The 12,787-nt window shown below is 63.7% G+C and overlaps 2 protein-coding genes across 8 annotated transcripts; one reads left to right on the forward strand and one right to left on the reverse strand.

Annotated features, from left to right (window-relative positions):
* Positions 1–649: 649 nt before the first annotated feature.
* Positions 650–5,607, forward strand: PLSCR3 (phospholipid scramblase 3). 3 transcript variants are annotated; one of them, XM_028125067.2, is made up of 8 exons: positions 652–1,146; positions 1,355–1,537; positions 1,802–2,037; positions 2,132–2,174; positions 2,284–2,504; positions 2,780–2,941; positions 4,539–4,700; positions 4,892–5,607. In XM_028125067.2, exons 2-8 carry the CDS (start codon positions 1,531–1,533, stop codon positions 4,946–4,948), a joined length of 888 nt encoding a protein of 295 aa, XP_027980868.2. In that variant the 5' UTR covers positions 652–1,146; positions 1,355–1,530; the 3' UTR covers positions 4,949–5,607. The 3 variants fall into 3 exon arrangements, with proteins under 3 accessions (XP_087884132.1, XP_027980868.2, XP_087884131.1); XM_088028005.1 differs by having other exon boundaries at positions 1,359–1,537; XM_088028006.1 differs by having other exon boundaries at positions 650–1,537; positions 2,852–2,941.
* Positions 5,501–12,429, reverse strand: TNK1 (tyrosine kinase non receptor 1). Of its 5 annotated transcripts, none has more exons than XM_088028002.1 (13): positions 12,395–12,429; positions 10,892–11,056; positions 10,666–10,736; positions 10,347–10,538; positions 10,020–10,175; positions 9,613–9,896; positions 9,142–9,415; positions 7,875–7,969; positions 7,379–7,543; positions 7,204–7,283; positions 6,600–6,898; positions 6,422–6,517; positions 5,501–6,339 (listed from the first exon to the last, which is right to left on the reverse strand). In XM_088028002.1, the coding sequence occupies exons 2-13, from the start codon at positions 11,052–11,054 to the stop codon at positions 6,226–6,228; spliced, it is 1,989 nt and encodes a 662-aa protein (XP_087884128.1). In that variant the 5' UTR covers positions 11,055–11,056; positions 12,395–12,429; the 3' UTR covers positions 5,501–6,225. The 5 variants fall into 5 exon arrangements, with proteins under 5 accessions (XP_087884128.1, XP_087884129.1, XP_087884130.1 ...); XM_088028003.1 differs by lacking the exon at positions 12,395–12,429 and adding an exon at positions 12,333–12,379; XM_088028004.1 differs by lacking the exon at positions 12,395–12,429 and adding an exon at positions 11,571–12,010.
* Between the last annotated feature and the right edge of the window lie 358 nt (positions 12,430–12,787).

A 12,787-nucleotide genomic window follows, 5' to 3' on the forward strand; every position in this document is an offset into this window, starting at 1 on the left:
CCCAGCCCCACCCTGCTGCTCCGCGTCCATCTTGAGGGGTGACGCCTCCACCTGCCTGGTCACCAGACAGGGCTCTGGGGTCATCCTGAGCTCCTTACCTCCACAACTCACCCCTCAAACAAGTTCTATATCATCGTCTAAGTAACCCCTAAGTCTGCCACTTCTATCTGCACTAACACAGCATCCTCTCCTCCGGGATACTGTCAAGGACCCGGGCCGGGTGCCTTCATGAAGGTCCACCTTGCAGGTTTAGGTGGTTTTCCTAAAACACGAATTCCACCTTCTCTTTCCGTCTGAAAATCTTTCGGTGGGCTCCCTGCGGTCCCCGAGGCCAAGTCCCGGCTCCCACCAAGCCTTCTGTACACGTGGGCTGGCCTCCCTCTCGAAACTCCTCTCTTGCCTCTCGGCCATTAAGGGCCCAAGGCTCAGGGCTCCCTCACACCCGCGGGCCTCGGCTCAGGACGCAGAAGACGCGACTCCTCTCGGGAGGAGGCTTTCCTGCCGGCCGCGCTGCCTCCTCTGGCCCCCCGAACCTCCCTGCACGCACGCTCATCGCTGACACCGTTTGGCGGCCTGTCACCCACGTGGCCAGGGGTTCCTGCCGGCGGGACTGTAGTCGCAAAGGTGTCTGTGTGGGTGACTGCGGCGTCACAGAGAGGAGCCCGCGAGGCAGCCTCCGGGACGCAGAAAGGGAGCCGGGGGCCAGTCCTGGAAGCCAATGAGGGAGTGTGAAGGGTGTTCCGCTGCGTCAGCGGGGCCCGAACCGCCCTTGGGAGGAGGAGCCTGGGGTCCAGCGCCGCGCAAGCTGCCCTCGCTTCCCACCCAGGGACACTGAGCCCTCTGCGCCCGCAGACCTGGCGGGGTCGCAGGGCTAGGTCTCTGCCGGCGGCCCTCCCCAGGCGAGCTTCCTCTGGCCTGGGGCGGCAGAGCGGAGGAGGCGGGGGACGCCGACCGCCCCGAGCAGCCGGTGGTCCAGGGTCCGCGGCCCCGCGGAGAGCAGGCCTGCTTTCTACGCAGGCGCACCGCCCAGGCCGGGAGGGGCGGGGCCTGGACGGGTCGAGGGGCGGGGTCAGATCCCGGGCCCGCCTCCACGGGCTCCTGTGAGCCGCCGAGTGCTAGGCACCCCAGCTATTCTAGGGGCTTCAGGTGAGCGGGGAGCACCGAAGGGTCAGGAGGCCTCCCTGGAGGTCGGGCCGTTGGCCGGGCCGCGGGTGCATCTGTCCTGCCGTCTGCCAACAGACGCCTCCGCGGAGAATGGGAGAGCAAAGGGAGGGGGCGGTTCTGGGGCCCCCGAGGGAAGCCAGGGTCCCAGGTACCCCGCCCTGCCCGCTGACACTTTCGGTTTCTCCCTGAGTCAGAGGCGCCGCCCGAGAGACCCTGGGCCGGCGCCGGGCGCAGCTGCCTGTCCGCGTTTGCCTGTCCGTCTTTGTGTCTGTCTCTGTGTCTGTCTGCTGTGCCCGAACTTGCCGCCACCTCTAAAACTAAGTCTCCCGGACACCCCGGCATCCCGCGAACTCTCGCCCCTCTCCCATGGCAGGTAAGTGGGCGCCAGGCTGAGGGTCTCCGTTATCCCCCCCACGGACTGGGGAGCTGGGCGTCGAACACATCCTCCCGGAATGTGCTCCGACTGGCTGCGTGGGGCCCCTCCCTTCGTCCCGGGGAGCCGCCGCCCTGCTCCCCCGCCCCATCTTTCTCAGCCTCTTCCCATCACATTTTCCCCGCAGCCTCGCGGCCCGTGGCCTAAGGGGAAGGGGGATGAGGCCGTGGGTCCCTTTCTAATCCACCCCTGTCCCCCCCACAGGCTACTTGCCCCCCAAAGGGCACGCCCCTTCACCCCCACCTCCCTACCCTGTGACCGCTGGGTACCCGGGGCCGGCGCTGCACCCCGGGCCCGGGCCGGCGCCAGTGCCTTCCCACGTACCTGCCCCTGCGCCCGGCTTCTCTCTCTTCCCCTCGCCCGGCCCCGGAGCCCCGGGGCCTGCTGCCCCGTTCTTGCCACTGCCGGGGGTGCCTTCCGGCCTCGAATTCCTGGTGCAGGTGAGTGGCAGGGGGGAGGGGAGGAGTGGCGACGAGGGGACCAGGCGTCCAGGCCAGCCGGCTGACATCGACGCCCACCCTGCTCTCTTTCCAGATTGATCAGATCTTGATTCACCAGAAGGCTCAGCGAGTGGAAAGTGAGTGAAAGGAGGAGTAGGGTGGGCCTCGTGGCGGAGGCAGAGAGAGTGGGCTCCTGGCGGGGGGGAGCCCGTGGTGCCTGAGCCCCAGCGTGTCTCCCCCCGGCAGCGTTCCTCGGCTGGGAGAACTGTAACCGGTATGAACTGCGCTCGGGGGCCGGACAGCCCCTGGGTCAGGCGGCGGAGGACAGCAACTGCTGCGCGCGCCTGTGCTGCGGCGCGCGCCGGCCCCTGCGTGTCCGCGTGGTGGACCCCGGTGACTGCGAGGTGCTCCGCCTGCTGCGGCCCCTGCACTGTGGCTGCGCGCGCTGCCCGTGCGGCCTCCAGGAGGTGGGCGGGGCGGCGGGCTTGGGGGGGCAGGTCGTCGTGGGGAGGGCCCCTGACCGTGCACGGTCCGCTCGGAATGAGGCGCGCTCGCGGGGTGACGTGCGGCCCCGGTGGGCGCGGGCGGGTGGGATGCGAGGTCAGCGAGCGGGGTGACAAGGGGTCTAGGGAAGGGGATGGGAGGTCTTGTGAGGGCAGACAGATGAAAGACCCTGGCCGGTGAGAGCGTGCGTGGGCCGGCGTGTCCTCTCGGCAGTGACCCCGTCCGCCTCCCACTCCAGATGGAAGTCCAGGCTCCCCCCGGCACCACCATTGGCCACGTGCTACAGACCTGGCACCCCTTCCTCCCCAAGTTCTCCATCCAGGATGCGGATCGCCGCACGGTTCTGCGCGTGGTGGGGCCCTGCTGGACCTGTGGCTGTGGCACGGACACCAACTTTGAGGTACCAGGAAGAAGGGGAGATTCCTGGGACCGTCATACACCAAGATGGCAGCGTCTATGAGGCAGGATAGCCCACGCAAAGGTCAAGACCCTGAGCTCCTCCATCCGATTCCACCGTGACTCCTACCACACTTGCAGTGATCCTGCATATTCAGAAAGGGATGCCCCTGTAGTCTTAAGAAACGGAAACTTGGCAGAGAGGGTCTCGTCTTAAGGACCAATGCTGATTGTTGCCTACAGCCCTGTGTGCAAGGGAAAGAGTCTAAGGCCGGGCCTGATTTAGGGCAAGTCGGCTGTGGGCTGGACCCATGTGGCTGCTATGCGTGAGTTTGGGAGCCCAGACCTGGAAGCGAACACCAGTTTAACTTGCTAAGATCCTGCGGCTTGCCCCGCCAACCTAGAAGTCCAAACAGCCTCCCCTCTCCCGCCAAACCTGGAATCCAGGTGCTCTATATCCTTGTCATCATGCACTGCTGTCATCAGCCTGGACAACCTAAGTGGTGACACTTGCAGGGGGAGGCTGGGGAAGCACCTCCATTTCTAGAAGACAGAGGCATATCACAGACACTTGAGTTCTTTAAGGGATAATCACCAGGGCAGATGAGGGAGAAATAACAGGTAGAACCCTACAGACTTCCCAAGGCTTTTGATGAGGTGTCTGGACTAAGCCTGCTTTTAAAAAATCGAGTCACCTTGGTAGGTGGGTGGAGGTTCCATGATGGGAAGATCACCAGGTGAGCTCTGGATGGGAACGTGGAGACTGTGGGGCCCTCACAGGGCCAAGTCTCCCTTTCCTTTTACGTGATTATGAAGGATCCCTATTTGGGGCTGCCCTTGGGAGAGGCCCTGCCCAGCTTGAGACTGGTCTGCAGGAAGTGCCCCAGCGCTGTTGGGACAGTGGGGGACAGGGATGGGAAGGGCATCGTTCTAGCCACTGAAGATTAAGCCAAGGAAAAGGACCAGGGAATCACTGTGAATTACCACCCACAGCGGCAGGGCCTGTTGCTGCTGGGCCCAGAGAAGTCCGTGGAAATCATGGTCCTCACAGGCCACTTACTGCCGCCCCCGCCCCCCGTAGGCGGGCGCGGATCTCCTCTGGATGAAGCTTGCATGCGATGCTGGACAGGGCCCTTCCTACTTTGCAGATTCGAGGAAAGGCACCCCTTTGGGCAACCACAGCCTTCCGGGAACCTGGTTGGCTGATAGAGCACGGCCTCCCTCCCCGGCCCCTCTTGACCAGGTTCCTGCGTTCAGGGCACCCACTGCACCAACCGTAGGTGGCCAGTACTTTGGTAACCAAAACAAACCCGGCAGGCAGTCCTACGCCGAGAGGAGTAGCACATCCCGCTTCCACGTCCCCCACCACTGATGTTCCATTCTCATGTGCGGCCTTTCAAGAGCAACACATCAGAGCCCGAATTCTGATGTTTGCTATACACACGCAGCGTGACCTAGGGTGACTCAGTTTCCCCCGATGTCACATGGAAACCCAAGGCTGTTGGAAGGATTCCCTGAGTGGAGAGCCTGCACGGTCCATGCAGGGTGGTGGTGGGGGAGCAGTCGCATCCTCTCCAGTTGGGTTCTGCCCCCCACCCCAGGTGAAGACCCCGGATGAATCCCGCAGCGTGGGCCGCATCAGCAAGCAGTGGGGGGGGCTGCTCCAGGAGGCCCTCACGGATGCAGATGACTTTGGCCTGCAGTTCCCACTGGATCTGGACGTGAGGGTGAAGGCGGTGCTGCTGGGAGCCACATTCCTCATCGTGAGTTGGCTGCCCCGCCTCCCCTCCTGATCTCTGCTCTCACTCCAGGCTTTGTGCACTGCCTGGCTTCCTGCTCAGACAGGGTTAGGGACACGGACTTTATAGGGGCTTGCGGTGCCTGACCCGGGGTGTGAGAGCTGGGCTAGGCTAGGCCAGCCCAGCCGGCTCTGTTGACAGTGCCTTCCCCTCAGGACTACATGTTCTTCGAGAAGCGAGGAGGCGCTGGGCCCTCGGCCATCACCAGTTAGAGGCCACCTCGGGGTGAGGAGACCATCACCTCAACGGGGATCCAAGATGGCGGCCTGTCCCGGCCCCTCCTCAGAGGCAGCCCCTTCCCTCGATGTGCACTGCAGGGGACAGACAGGGATGCCTGAGTCTAGGGGCCACGGCGCCCTACCCCTACCCTAATTCCCTGGCCTCCTTCACCTCGGCCCCCAGAGAAAGGTATGTAGGAGAGCCCTTCCCCTGCGACCTCCCACCCCTGTCTCTGGCGAGCCCCCAGCACCCAGGCATATCCGCTTTCAGACTCTCCCTCCCCTCCCCTTGCTCTCACCCCCTACCAGGTCTCTGCTCCACATGTGGTCTGTGGAATCCAGAGCCCTGGGGTTTTCTGACAGAACTGGGGTGGGGCAGGGGATGCAGCACCAAAGATGGCGGGTATGACTGCTGTCTCCCCGCACTGGCTCGGCCAGCGAGTCCAGCCTCAGACAGTGGCACTCTGAGGGGGTCCCCACCTCCCTGCCAACAGCTGTAGGGCCTACCCTCTGGTGCCAACTTCCTTCCCCCCTGGGCCCTGCCTACAGCTGCAGCTTTTGTGCCTTTCGCAAGCACCCCAACCTTTCCTCGCCCTGGGAAGGAGGCTGCATCTTTGTATGTTATGTTCATATAAACTTTGTAACTTTTTGGATACTGGAAGATGTATGTAATGGGAGAGAGTAGAAGAGCTGGTGCGCGAAGAAACCAAGGGAAACAGGAGAGCTGGGCTGGGGTGGGGGCCGGCCCATTTCATCATCCAGGCTGCCAAGATCCAGCGTCCTTGAGTTCAAGAGGGCAATGTCATCCACCATCATGGCCCTGGACAGAGCCAAGGCAGTTTGGGCCACGCACCCCAAGTCAGTACGGTTGCTTCTACCATCCAAGATGGCTGCACCCCCGAGGCCAGTGTGGTAGCTGACCGCCGTTGGGGATGGCTGCTCCCGAGGTCCGCTCTAGCAAGTGGAAGCTTCCCGTGCGTGTGATGTGGGGCAGCTCTGTCCCTCCAAGTTCTCTTGGTTGGGAATACGGTGGGCAGACTGGACCAGATCCTTCTATGAACCAGCCAAGGGAGCTGGAGCCCTCAAGAGGTCAAGGGGCACGGGAGGAGACGCTGGTCAGTGCCCGACGCCGGGCTCCTCCTGTACCTGCCCACCACACCATCTGCCCAGGTGGGAAGTTCTGCCCTGGTAGGACCAGGTTCTGGTTCTGCTTGGTCCCGCGGGGCCAGGCCCTTGATCCAGGCTGGCATCCACGCCCAAGGGGGCCGCGCTCAGGGCCGGGCCAGGACGTAGCGACTGGCAGCGGAGAGATCCCACTGGTGGTGCTCCAGGATGCGTCGGCAGTCCGCTCTGGACCGGCTACTCAGATGGAAGAGCTGGTCCACCTGCAGGGCCGGGAGGGAGGGCAGTGAGTGCCGAGGGCCGGGGCGGGCGCAGTGCGAACCCGAGAGCAGGCTCTGGCTTTACCTTGAGGTTCCGGATGGCAGAAACCACGTCTCCCCCAGTGGCCCTGAGTGCTGCCTGGCACTCCTGGTGGGTGACTCCATGCACGCTCAGCTCCACCTGCGGGGCATGAAGCCTTGCTCAGGCCCCTGCCCCTGCCCGGAGGCCCCTCTGGACACCAGCCACTTCAGGGACAGCTCACCTCCACAATCCTCCTCTGCAACTCGGGGTCGGGCAAGAGGCCTCCAGCAGGGACGGTGGCTTTGCTAGCCCCAGGCGCCCCCGAGGCATGGCTGTGGGGGGGTTCCCTTTTGGCCCAGGGAGGCCGCTCCCCGGGGGGCTGGCTGGGCTGAGAAGGGCTGGAGGCAAAGGGAGGGCGGGATGGCAGGCCTGGGGGTGTCTGGGGCACAGCTCTGGCATGACGAAGTTCAGGGGGGCTCGAGCCACCCCCTGTGGGGCGGGGGCCCAGGGACAGAACAGACTCCAGACTCTTGGAAATGACTACAGTTGAGAAAAAAGGAGCTTGAGAGGAAGCCCAGACGCGGGGCCCTGCCTTCTCCCCACTCTGTGCGCTGCTCTCGGGGTGACCCTTGGTCAGGGGTGCAGCAAGGTGTGCCGAGGCAGCGGAAGGCCCCGAAGAGCCAAGGTGGCAGGAACTGCAAGGGGGAGCGGGCAGATCCTAAAGTCCAGCGAGGTTGTCAAGTCACATATGCAAAGGTCCGGACTCGGGGCAGGGGCAGCATCGGAGGGTCGTTCTTGATCTCCCCAGAGACCGTGGCAGCCGGGTCCCCACCAGCCACACCCACCTTTCATCCTCTGCAGGGGCACGTTCCTTCTCTGGCCCCATGCTGGAGGTAAATCCCGAAGCTTTGCCTTCCCTCTGTCCCTGTTGGAGGGAGTGATCCCGGTCACTCTCCACGCCCCCACCCTACCACTGGCCTGGCAGTGTTCCTCCGCACACACACTCTTCCAGGTGCTCACCCATCTACGCTGTCCTGGTGTCGCTCCCCCTGGGCAGGGGAGACCCTGTGGACCGGACGGGTGGCTGGTGAGCCCCCCGCATCTGCCAGCGTCACTGCCGAGGCTGGGAAGCTGCCCACTTTGAATGTGCGGCCGTTCTGGCCCTTCCAGGCTGCGGAGTCGGGGCTGTGGGAAGGGGTGAAGGGGACGGAGTGGGGGCTGGGCTCGCGCCCACATTCAGCTCACAAGCTGGGTGCCGTGGAGCTGCATCTGCCTGGAGGAAGGGAAGCTTTTTTTCTCCCGAACACAAAAGGGCTCTATGGGCTTGGTGGCTCCAGCCGGAGGCCACAGTGGTATTGCAGCTCTGGCGGGGGGGGGGGGGGGGGGCGGGGGGGGGCGGGGAGGCGGAGGCAGAGGAGCAGGGTTCGGGGAGCTGGGGAGCAGCAGATCGGGACCAGGGTCAGGAAGGTTGGCTGGGAGTCCTCCTGGGGACGTGTGGGAGGCATGAGGCTCTCACCTGCCCTCAATGATGGTGATGGGGTCACCAGTCTGCATCCTTAGGGCACCTGGCTCTGTGACATCCCGCACACAACGTCCCTCAGGAGGCCAGGCCTGCAGAGACAGGAGGAAAGGGAGGCAGGGCTTGTGGCCTGAGTCCGAAGGGTAATTTTGTCGGAGCAGGGAAGAAAGGAGACTCCTCTCTGTTAATGTACCCACCAACGAAACCCATACCAGCTATGTCCTTGGTCCTGGGCCCAGGGTGGGACTGTCCCTGTCCCCCGGTTGTGATCCAGCAGGGGGGGCAGACCTGGAGTCCGTGCCAAGCTGGACATAGCCCAGGGGTCAGCAAGCAACAAAGGGGGGCCCTGTCTCTACCTAGGAGAACCAAGGGGAGAGTCGTCCCATGCACTGCTTTTACCCCCCACCCCCCCACCCCCAGCTCTGCCTTCCAGGGCTCTGGAAATTGTCTGTTTCTTTTCTGGAAATTTCTGCCTTGACCCTGAACCAGACATCATTTCATTCCTGATTTGCAGCCACTGTCACCTACCTGCTCTTCCCATGTTCAGTGTCCTCCCTCCCATCCCTTCTTGCACCAAGCCAGAGTGATAGAGCATGTAAAGCTGGCTTGTGACTTCCCCCGCTCAAAACCCTTCCATGGCTCCCAGGTGCCCTCAGAGTAAAGACTGAACTTCAACAACAGAGTTCAGTGATTTAGGTCATTTGACTGGTTCAACTGACCTAAGAGGGCTCCTCCGCTTACCATATGAATTTAGGCAAACCACTTCAATGCCTTAACTGCCCCATCGGTAAAGGCCACGAAATAGCGGCCTTCCTGGGTTGTGAGGATGAAGTGGGTGATCGTGCAGGAAGATACCGTGTAAATCTCTTAGTACGGGGCCTTCCACAGATCAAGTGCCCTGTGTTAGCTCTGCTTATCTAGCTATCAGTCCTTCCATATCCCTCCGGGGCACACCCCTGAGGTCCCTGCCCTGTCCGCCCCCCCCCCCCCCACTGCACTTCTTCACCTCTGCCTGTAGACCCTCACAGCAGCCTGGTGCTCTGTGCTCCCCCTTTTCTGGCCCAGCTCCAGCCCCCAGCCCTTGAGCCTGCATCTGTGTGCCCCGAGCTGCCTCCCCAGGGCTCCGAGCACCCTGCAGGTAGAGCCCGAATCTGTCGGTCTTTCCCAGACCCCAGCCCAGGAATATCTGTTGGTCTTGTGCGTGCAACTCGGGGAGAAAACGGGGAAGTGAGAGGGGGTGTATGTGGGAGGTAGGGGCTCCCACCTCTTGGAGCAGCCCCTCCAGGTAGGAAAAGCTAGGCCGGTCGGCGGGGTGGGGGGCCCAGCAGCGCAAGGCCAGGGCGTAGAGCGCCCTGGAGCAGAGGGGAGGCCGAGGCAGCCGGGCCCGGTCCTGCTCCAGCCGCTGCAGGATGAGGTACGGCGGGACCCCGGCCCACGGCTCCTCGCCCCCGGAGAACATCTCCCACAGCGTCACCCCAAACATCCACACGTCCGACGCAGAAGAGAAGGCCCCCTGGCGCAGGCTCTCTGGCGCACACCTGCGGAAACGCAGCTGAAAGGGGCGCCCGGGGCCCCCTCTCCCCGCCCAATCCCGCGGCGCCGCCACCGTTCTCGGTGACCTCCTTCCCCAGCTTTTCCAGAATCCTCCTCCCGGCCTCCCTGCGGGGACCCGCGCACCCGCCCCGCCCGGAGCCGGACGGGTGCCCTCGCGATCGGCCCCCCCTCGGCCCCTCACCAGGCGTAGGGGATGGGGCGGGGCCCGCCCATGACGTAGCGGCCCCGGGCGCCGCGCAGTGGCCGCACCAGCCCGAAGTCGGCCACCTTGATGGTGCGCGGGGAGGCGAGCAGCAGGTTGCGCGTGGCGAGGTCTCGATGCACCAGCCCGCGGGCCCCCAGGTACGCCATGGCCCCCGCCAGCTGCCGCAGGAAGAGGCAGAGCCGGGCCACGGGCAGCGGGGGTGTCGGGGGCGGGGCGGTCAGGCGCGCGTGCAGGGAGCCCAGGGGCGCCAGCTCCATCACCTGCGGGAGCGCGGCGCCGCGTGAGCAGGGGTCCGCTTCCCCCCCGCCCCGCCCCAGCACGGGACCCTGCCCCCGCCCCCTGTCGCGCCCCTGTCCTGGGAACCACTGTCCCGGTCTGCTCACCATCTGCAGGGGCTGGCCCAGTACGAGGCCGTGCAGACGCAGCACGTGTGGGTGCTCCAAGTTCATCATGATGGACACCTCTCGAAGGAAGTCCCCCAGCTCTGTGCCCACGGGGCCTTCAGGACCCACCCGGAGGGATTTGACAGCCACGGGGACCTGGCGAGTGGGGGGGGGAAAGGACACTATCTGGCACCCAGAGCAGAGAGGGCGTGCAGGCCCGAGGGGCAGTGAACAGAAGAGAAAAGAAAAGAAGAAAGGAAGAAAAGAAAGAAACCAGAGGGGCAGCTGGCCCCAGCACCCAGAATGAAGCAGGCTCCTCGGACTCACACTCTGGCCGCCAGGCAGTGTCCACAGCCCTCGGTGAACCACTCCAAAGCAGCCAGAGCCCAGCAGCTCCCCTCTGCACACAGCACCATCCGGGATCAGACACTTGAGTCCCCCCTCCGGCTCAGGGAGGGTCAGGGGGCTGTCTGGAGCTGGAGTGGTCTCCTTCTGCTCAGGTGCAAAACCCCCAAGGATCTGAAGCAGGGGTGGGAAATCAAGTGTGTAGTACCCTGTACCACTCCTCCCTGACACTCAGCCCACCCCATTCCCGGTCCTAAGCTGGCCCTTTTTAAGTCTATCACCCCCACCCCAAAATGCACACCTTGTAGACCCAGTTCTTTGACTTGAACCCGGAACGGTGCTTCTTCAGAGCTTCGGCCAGTCTGCGCTGGGCTGGGGAAGGTCAGAATCAGGGGACATGGGTGGTACACGATGGGCAGTGTGGGGGGTGGTGCAGAAGGATTTACAGGCCAGAAGAGGGCAGGTGGGGGGAAGGGAGGGTTTAGAAAGTACCAGGCTGGGGAAGAAGAGAGCATGGGGTCCCTTACCAGGCCGGCCCATGCCAATGCCGTCCAGGTCCTCGGGCCTGACAAAGTCGAAGTGCTCTGGCCGGGTAACATTAAGTTCCTCGAGGATGGGTCGGTAAAACTGTGCCAGCTGGATGTCCCGGAGCAGCCGAAGCAGCCACAGCGAACCCACCTCGGGGAGCATGTCTGCAGAAGGAATCCCTGAGGACGACGCACCCACCTCGACACCTAGCCCAGGGTAAGTCGCTGAGACACGGAGACAGCAGAAACAGGGTCTCCAGCGCCACTCCCCCCACCCATCAGACACACTCAGGTGCAGAGGGAGGGATGGGTCAAAGACAGCCAGGAATCCGGCCACTCACACAAACCCCAGGAAAAATGCTCCCCATACCTGAGACCTACATACGGTCCCCACCTCACACCTGAGATTTCAGTGCTCTGCAGACCTCAGGTATGTTCCTCTGCCAACTCTTGAGACAGAATGGCACCCTGCCCCTGCACCCCTAAGACACCAGGGGACCACATACCTGCCAGCGATGCCCAGATATGCTAACCACACCGTTAGGTGTGGTTCCGCCTCAGCCATGCAGAAGCACCCACACTCACACGGGTATACTACTTCCTACACTTGAAACGCTGCTACCCACACACACTGAGACCTACAGACATGCTGCAAAAGAAGCCTGAGACACCCAGATACCTGGCCTTTCAAGTCCGAGACATTCCAGAATGCTGCCATGGAACACCCCGGCTTACTGCCGCATAACCTCTCACATACGCCTAGGGGTGACACCGCAGGTCACTACCTCCGAGACATACCGCCCCACGTGTCTGAGACATCAAGGTCCACAGAAACACACAACACACGAGACACCCAGGTGCCGTGTGCACACACACCCGAACTATGGCGGGCATACCGCCCCTCAGCTCAGAGATGTCCAGGGTCACCGCCTTTTTGGCACCCAAGGCAGCAACGCTTGAAATGACATTGGGCATTTGTGATTGGTGGTTAGGTGCAGGCTGAGCTAAGCTCGGGTACTGCCTACGGAGCCAGGTGCTGCCAGGTGCACAGTCCCTTCCACACCCACCTGCGCGCAGCTCCAGGTACAGGAGCCCTGCCCGCACACCTGAGTCACTCAATCTAACTTGGCTTCCAGGCAACTCCACCAATCTTTGTTAACTAAGGCCCGGTGCCCTGGGCGCTGACTGCCTGCACCACACTCTCCCTAACACGCACCTGGACCCCTCCCTCCCCCCCACTTTAGTTAAACCAGGAGGAAGGGCTGGACTAGGGACTGGGCGCGCCCCGGGGGAGGGAGGCCAGGACCCAGGGAGACCCGGGACCGCCTGCAAGGGGAGGTAGGGAAAGCACGCGAAGGGGGACGGGAGGAAAGGCGGCCGCAGAAGGGAAGGACCGGGGGAGGGGAGGAAGGGGAGGAGAACAGGGCACCTGCGGACGCACCCCACGCGGCGGCTGCTCCGCCAGCCCCAGCCCCCGGCGTCCCCGCTCCCCTGGAGCCTCACCTGGCGAAGGCGGAAGCAGCGGCTGCCGAGCCGCCCTGGCCGCCAGCACTAAATCCCGGGGGGGCGGGGCCGCAGGCCGGGGGGCGGGGCCGCCCCCACCACGCCCCTCGCCCCCCTCGCTCCGGCCCGGACCGCCTGCGGGGGCGCCCCCACCGCGGCCGGCGGGCCCTCCTCCGCCCTGCCGACCCCGAGAAACCCTTCCCCAGTCTTTTCCCTCTCCCCTCCTCCACATCCTCTTTCCCGCCTCTTTCAAAGACCTTAAAAAGACCCCTCCGAGACTTCCTCCTGGGGGCCGTGTCCCCCATGAAATCTTTCACCTCTCCCAGCCAGAGCCCCACCCCTTACACGAATAAGCACCAGATGGAGAAATGTTGCCCATGGCCTGGGAATATA

This window comes from Eumetopias jubatus, unplaced genomic scaffold (genome assembly GCF_037043125.1).
Source record: "Eumetopias jubatus isolate StellerSeaLion01/CBP00866 unplaced genomic scaffold, mEumJub1_p1.0 scaffold_10, whole genome shotgun sequence".
Taxonomy (NCBI): domain Eukaryota; kingdom Metazoa; phylum Chordata; class Mammalia; order Carnivora; family Otariidae; genus Eumetopias; species Eumetopias jubatus.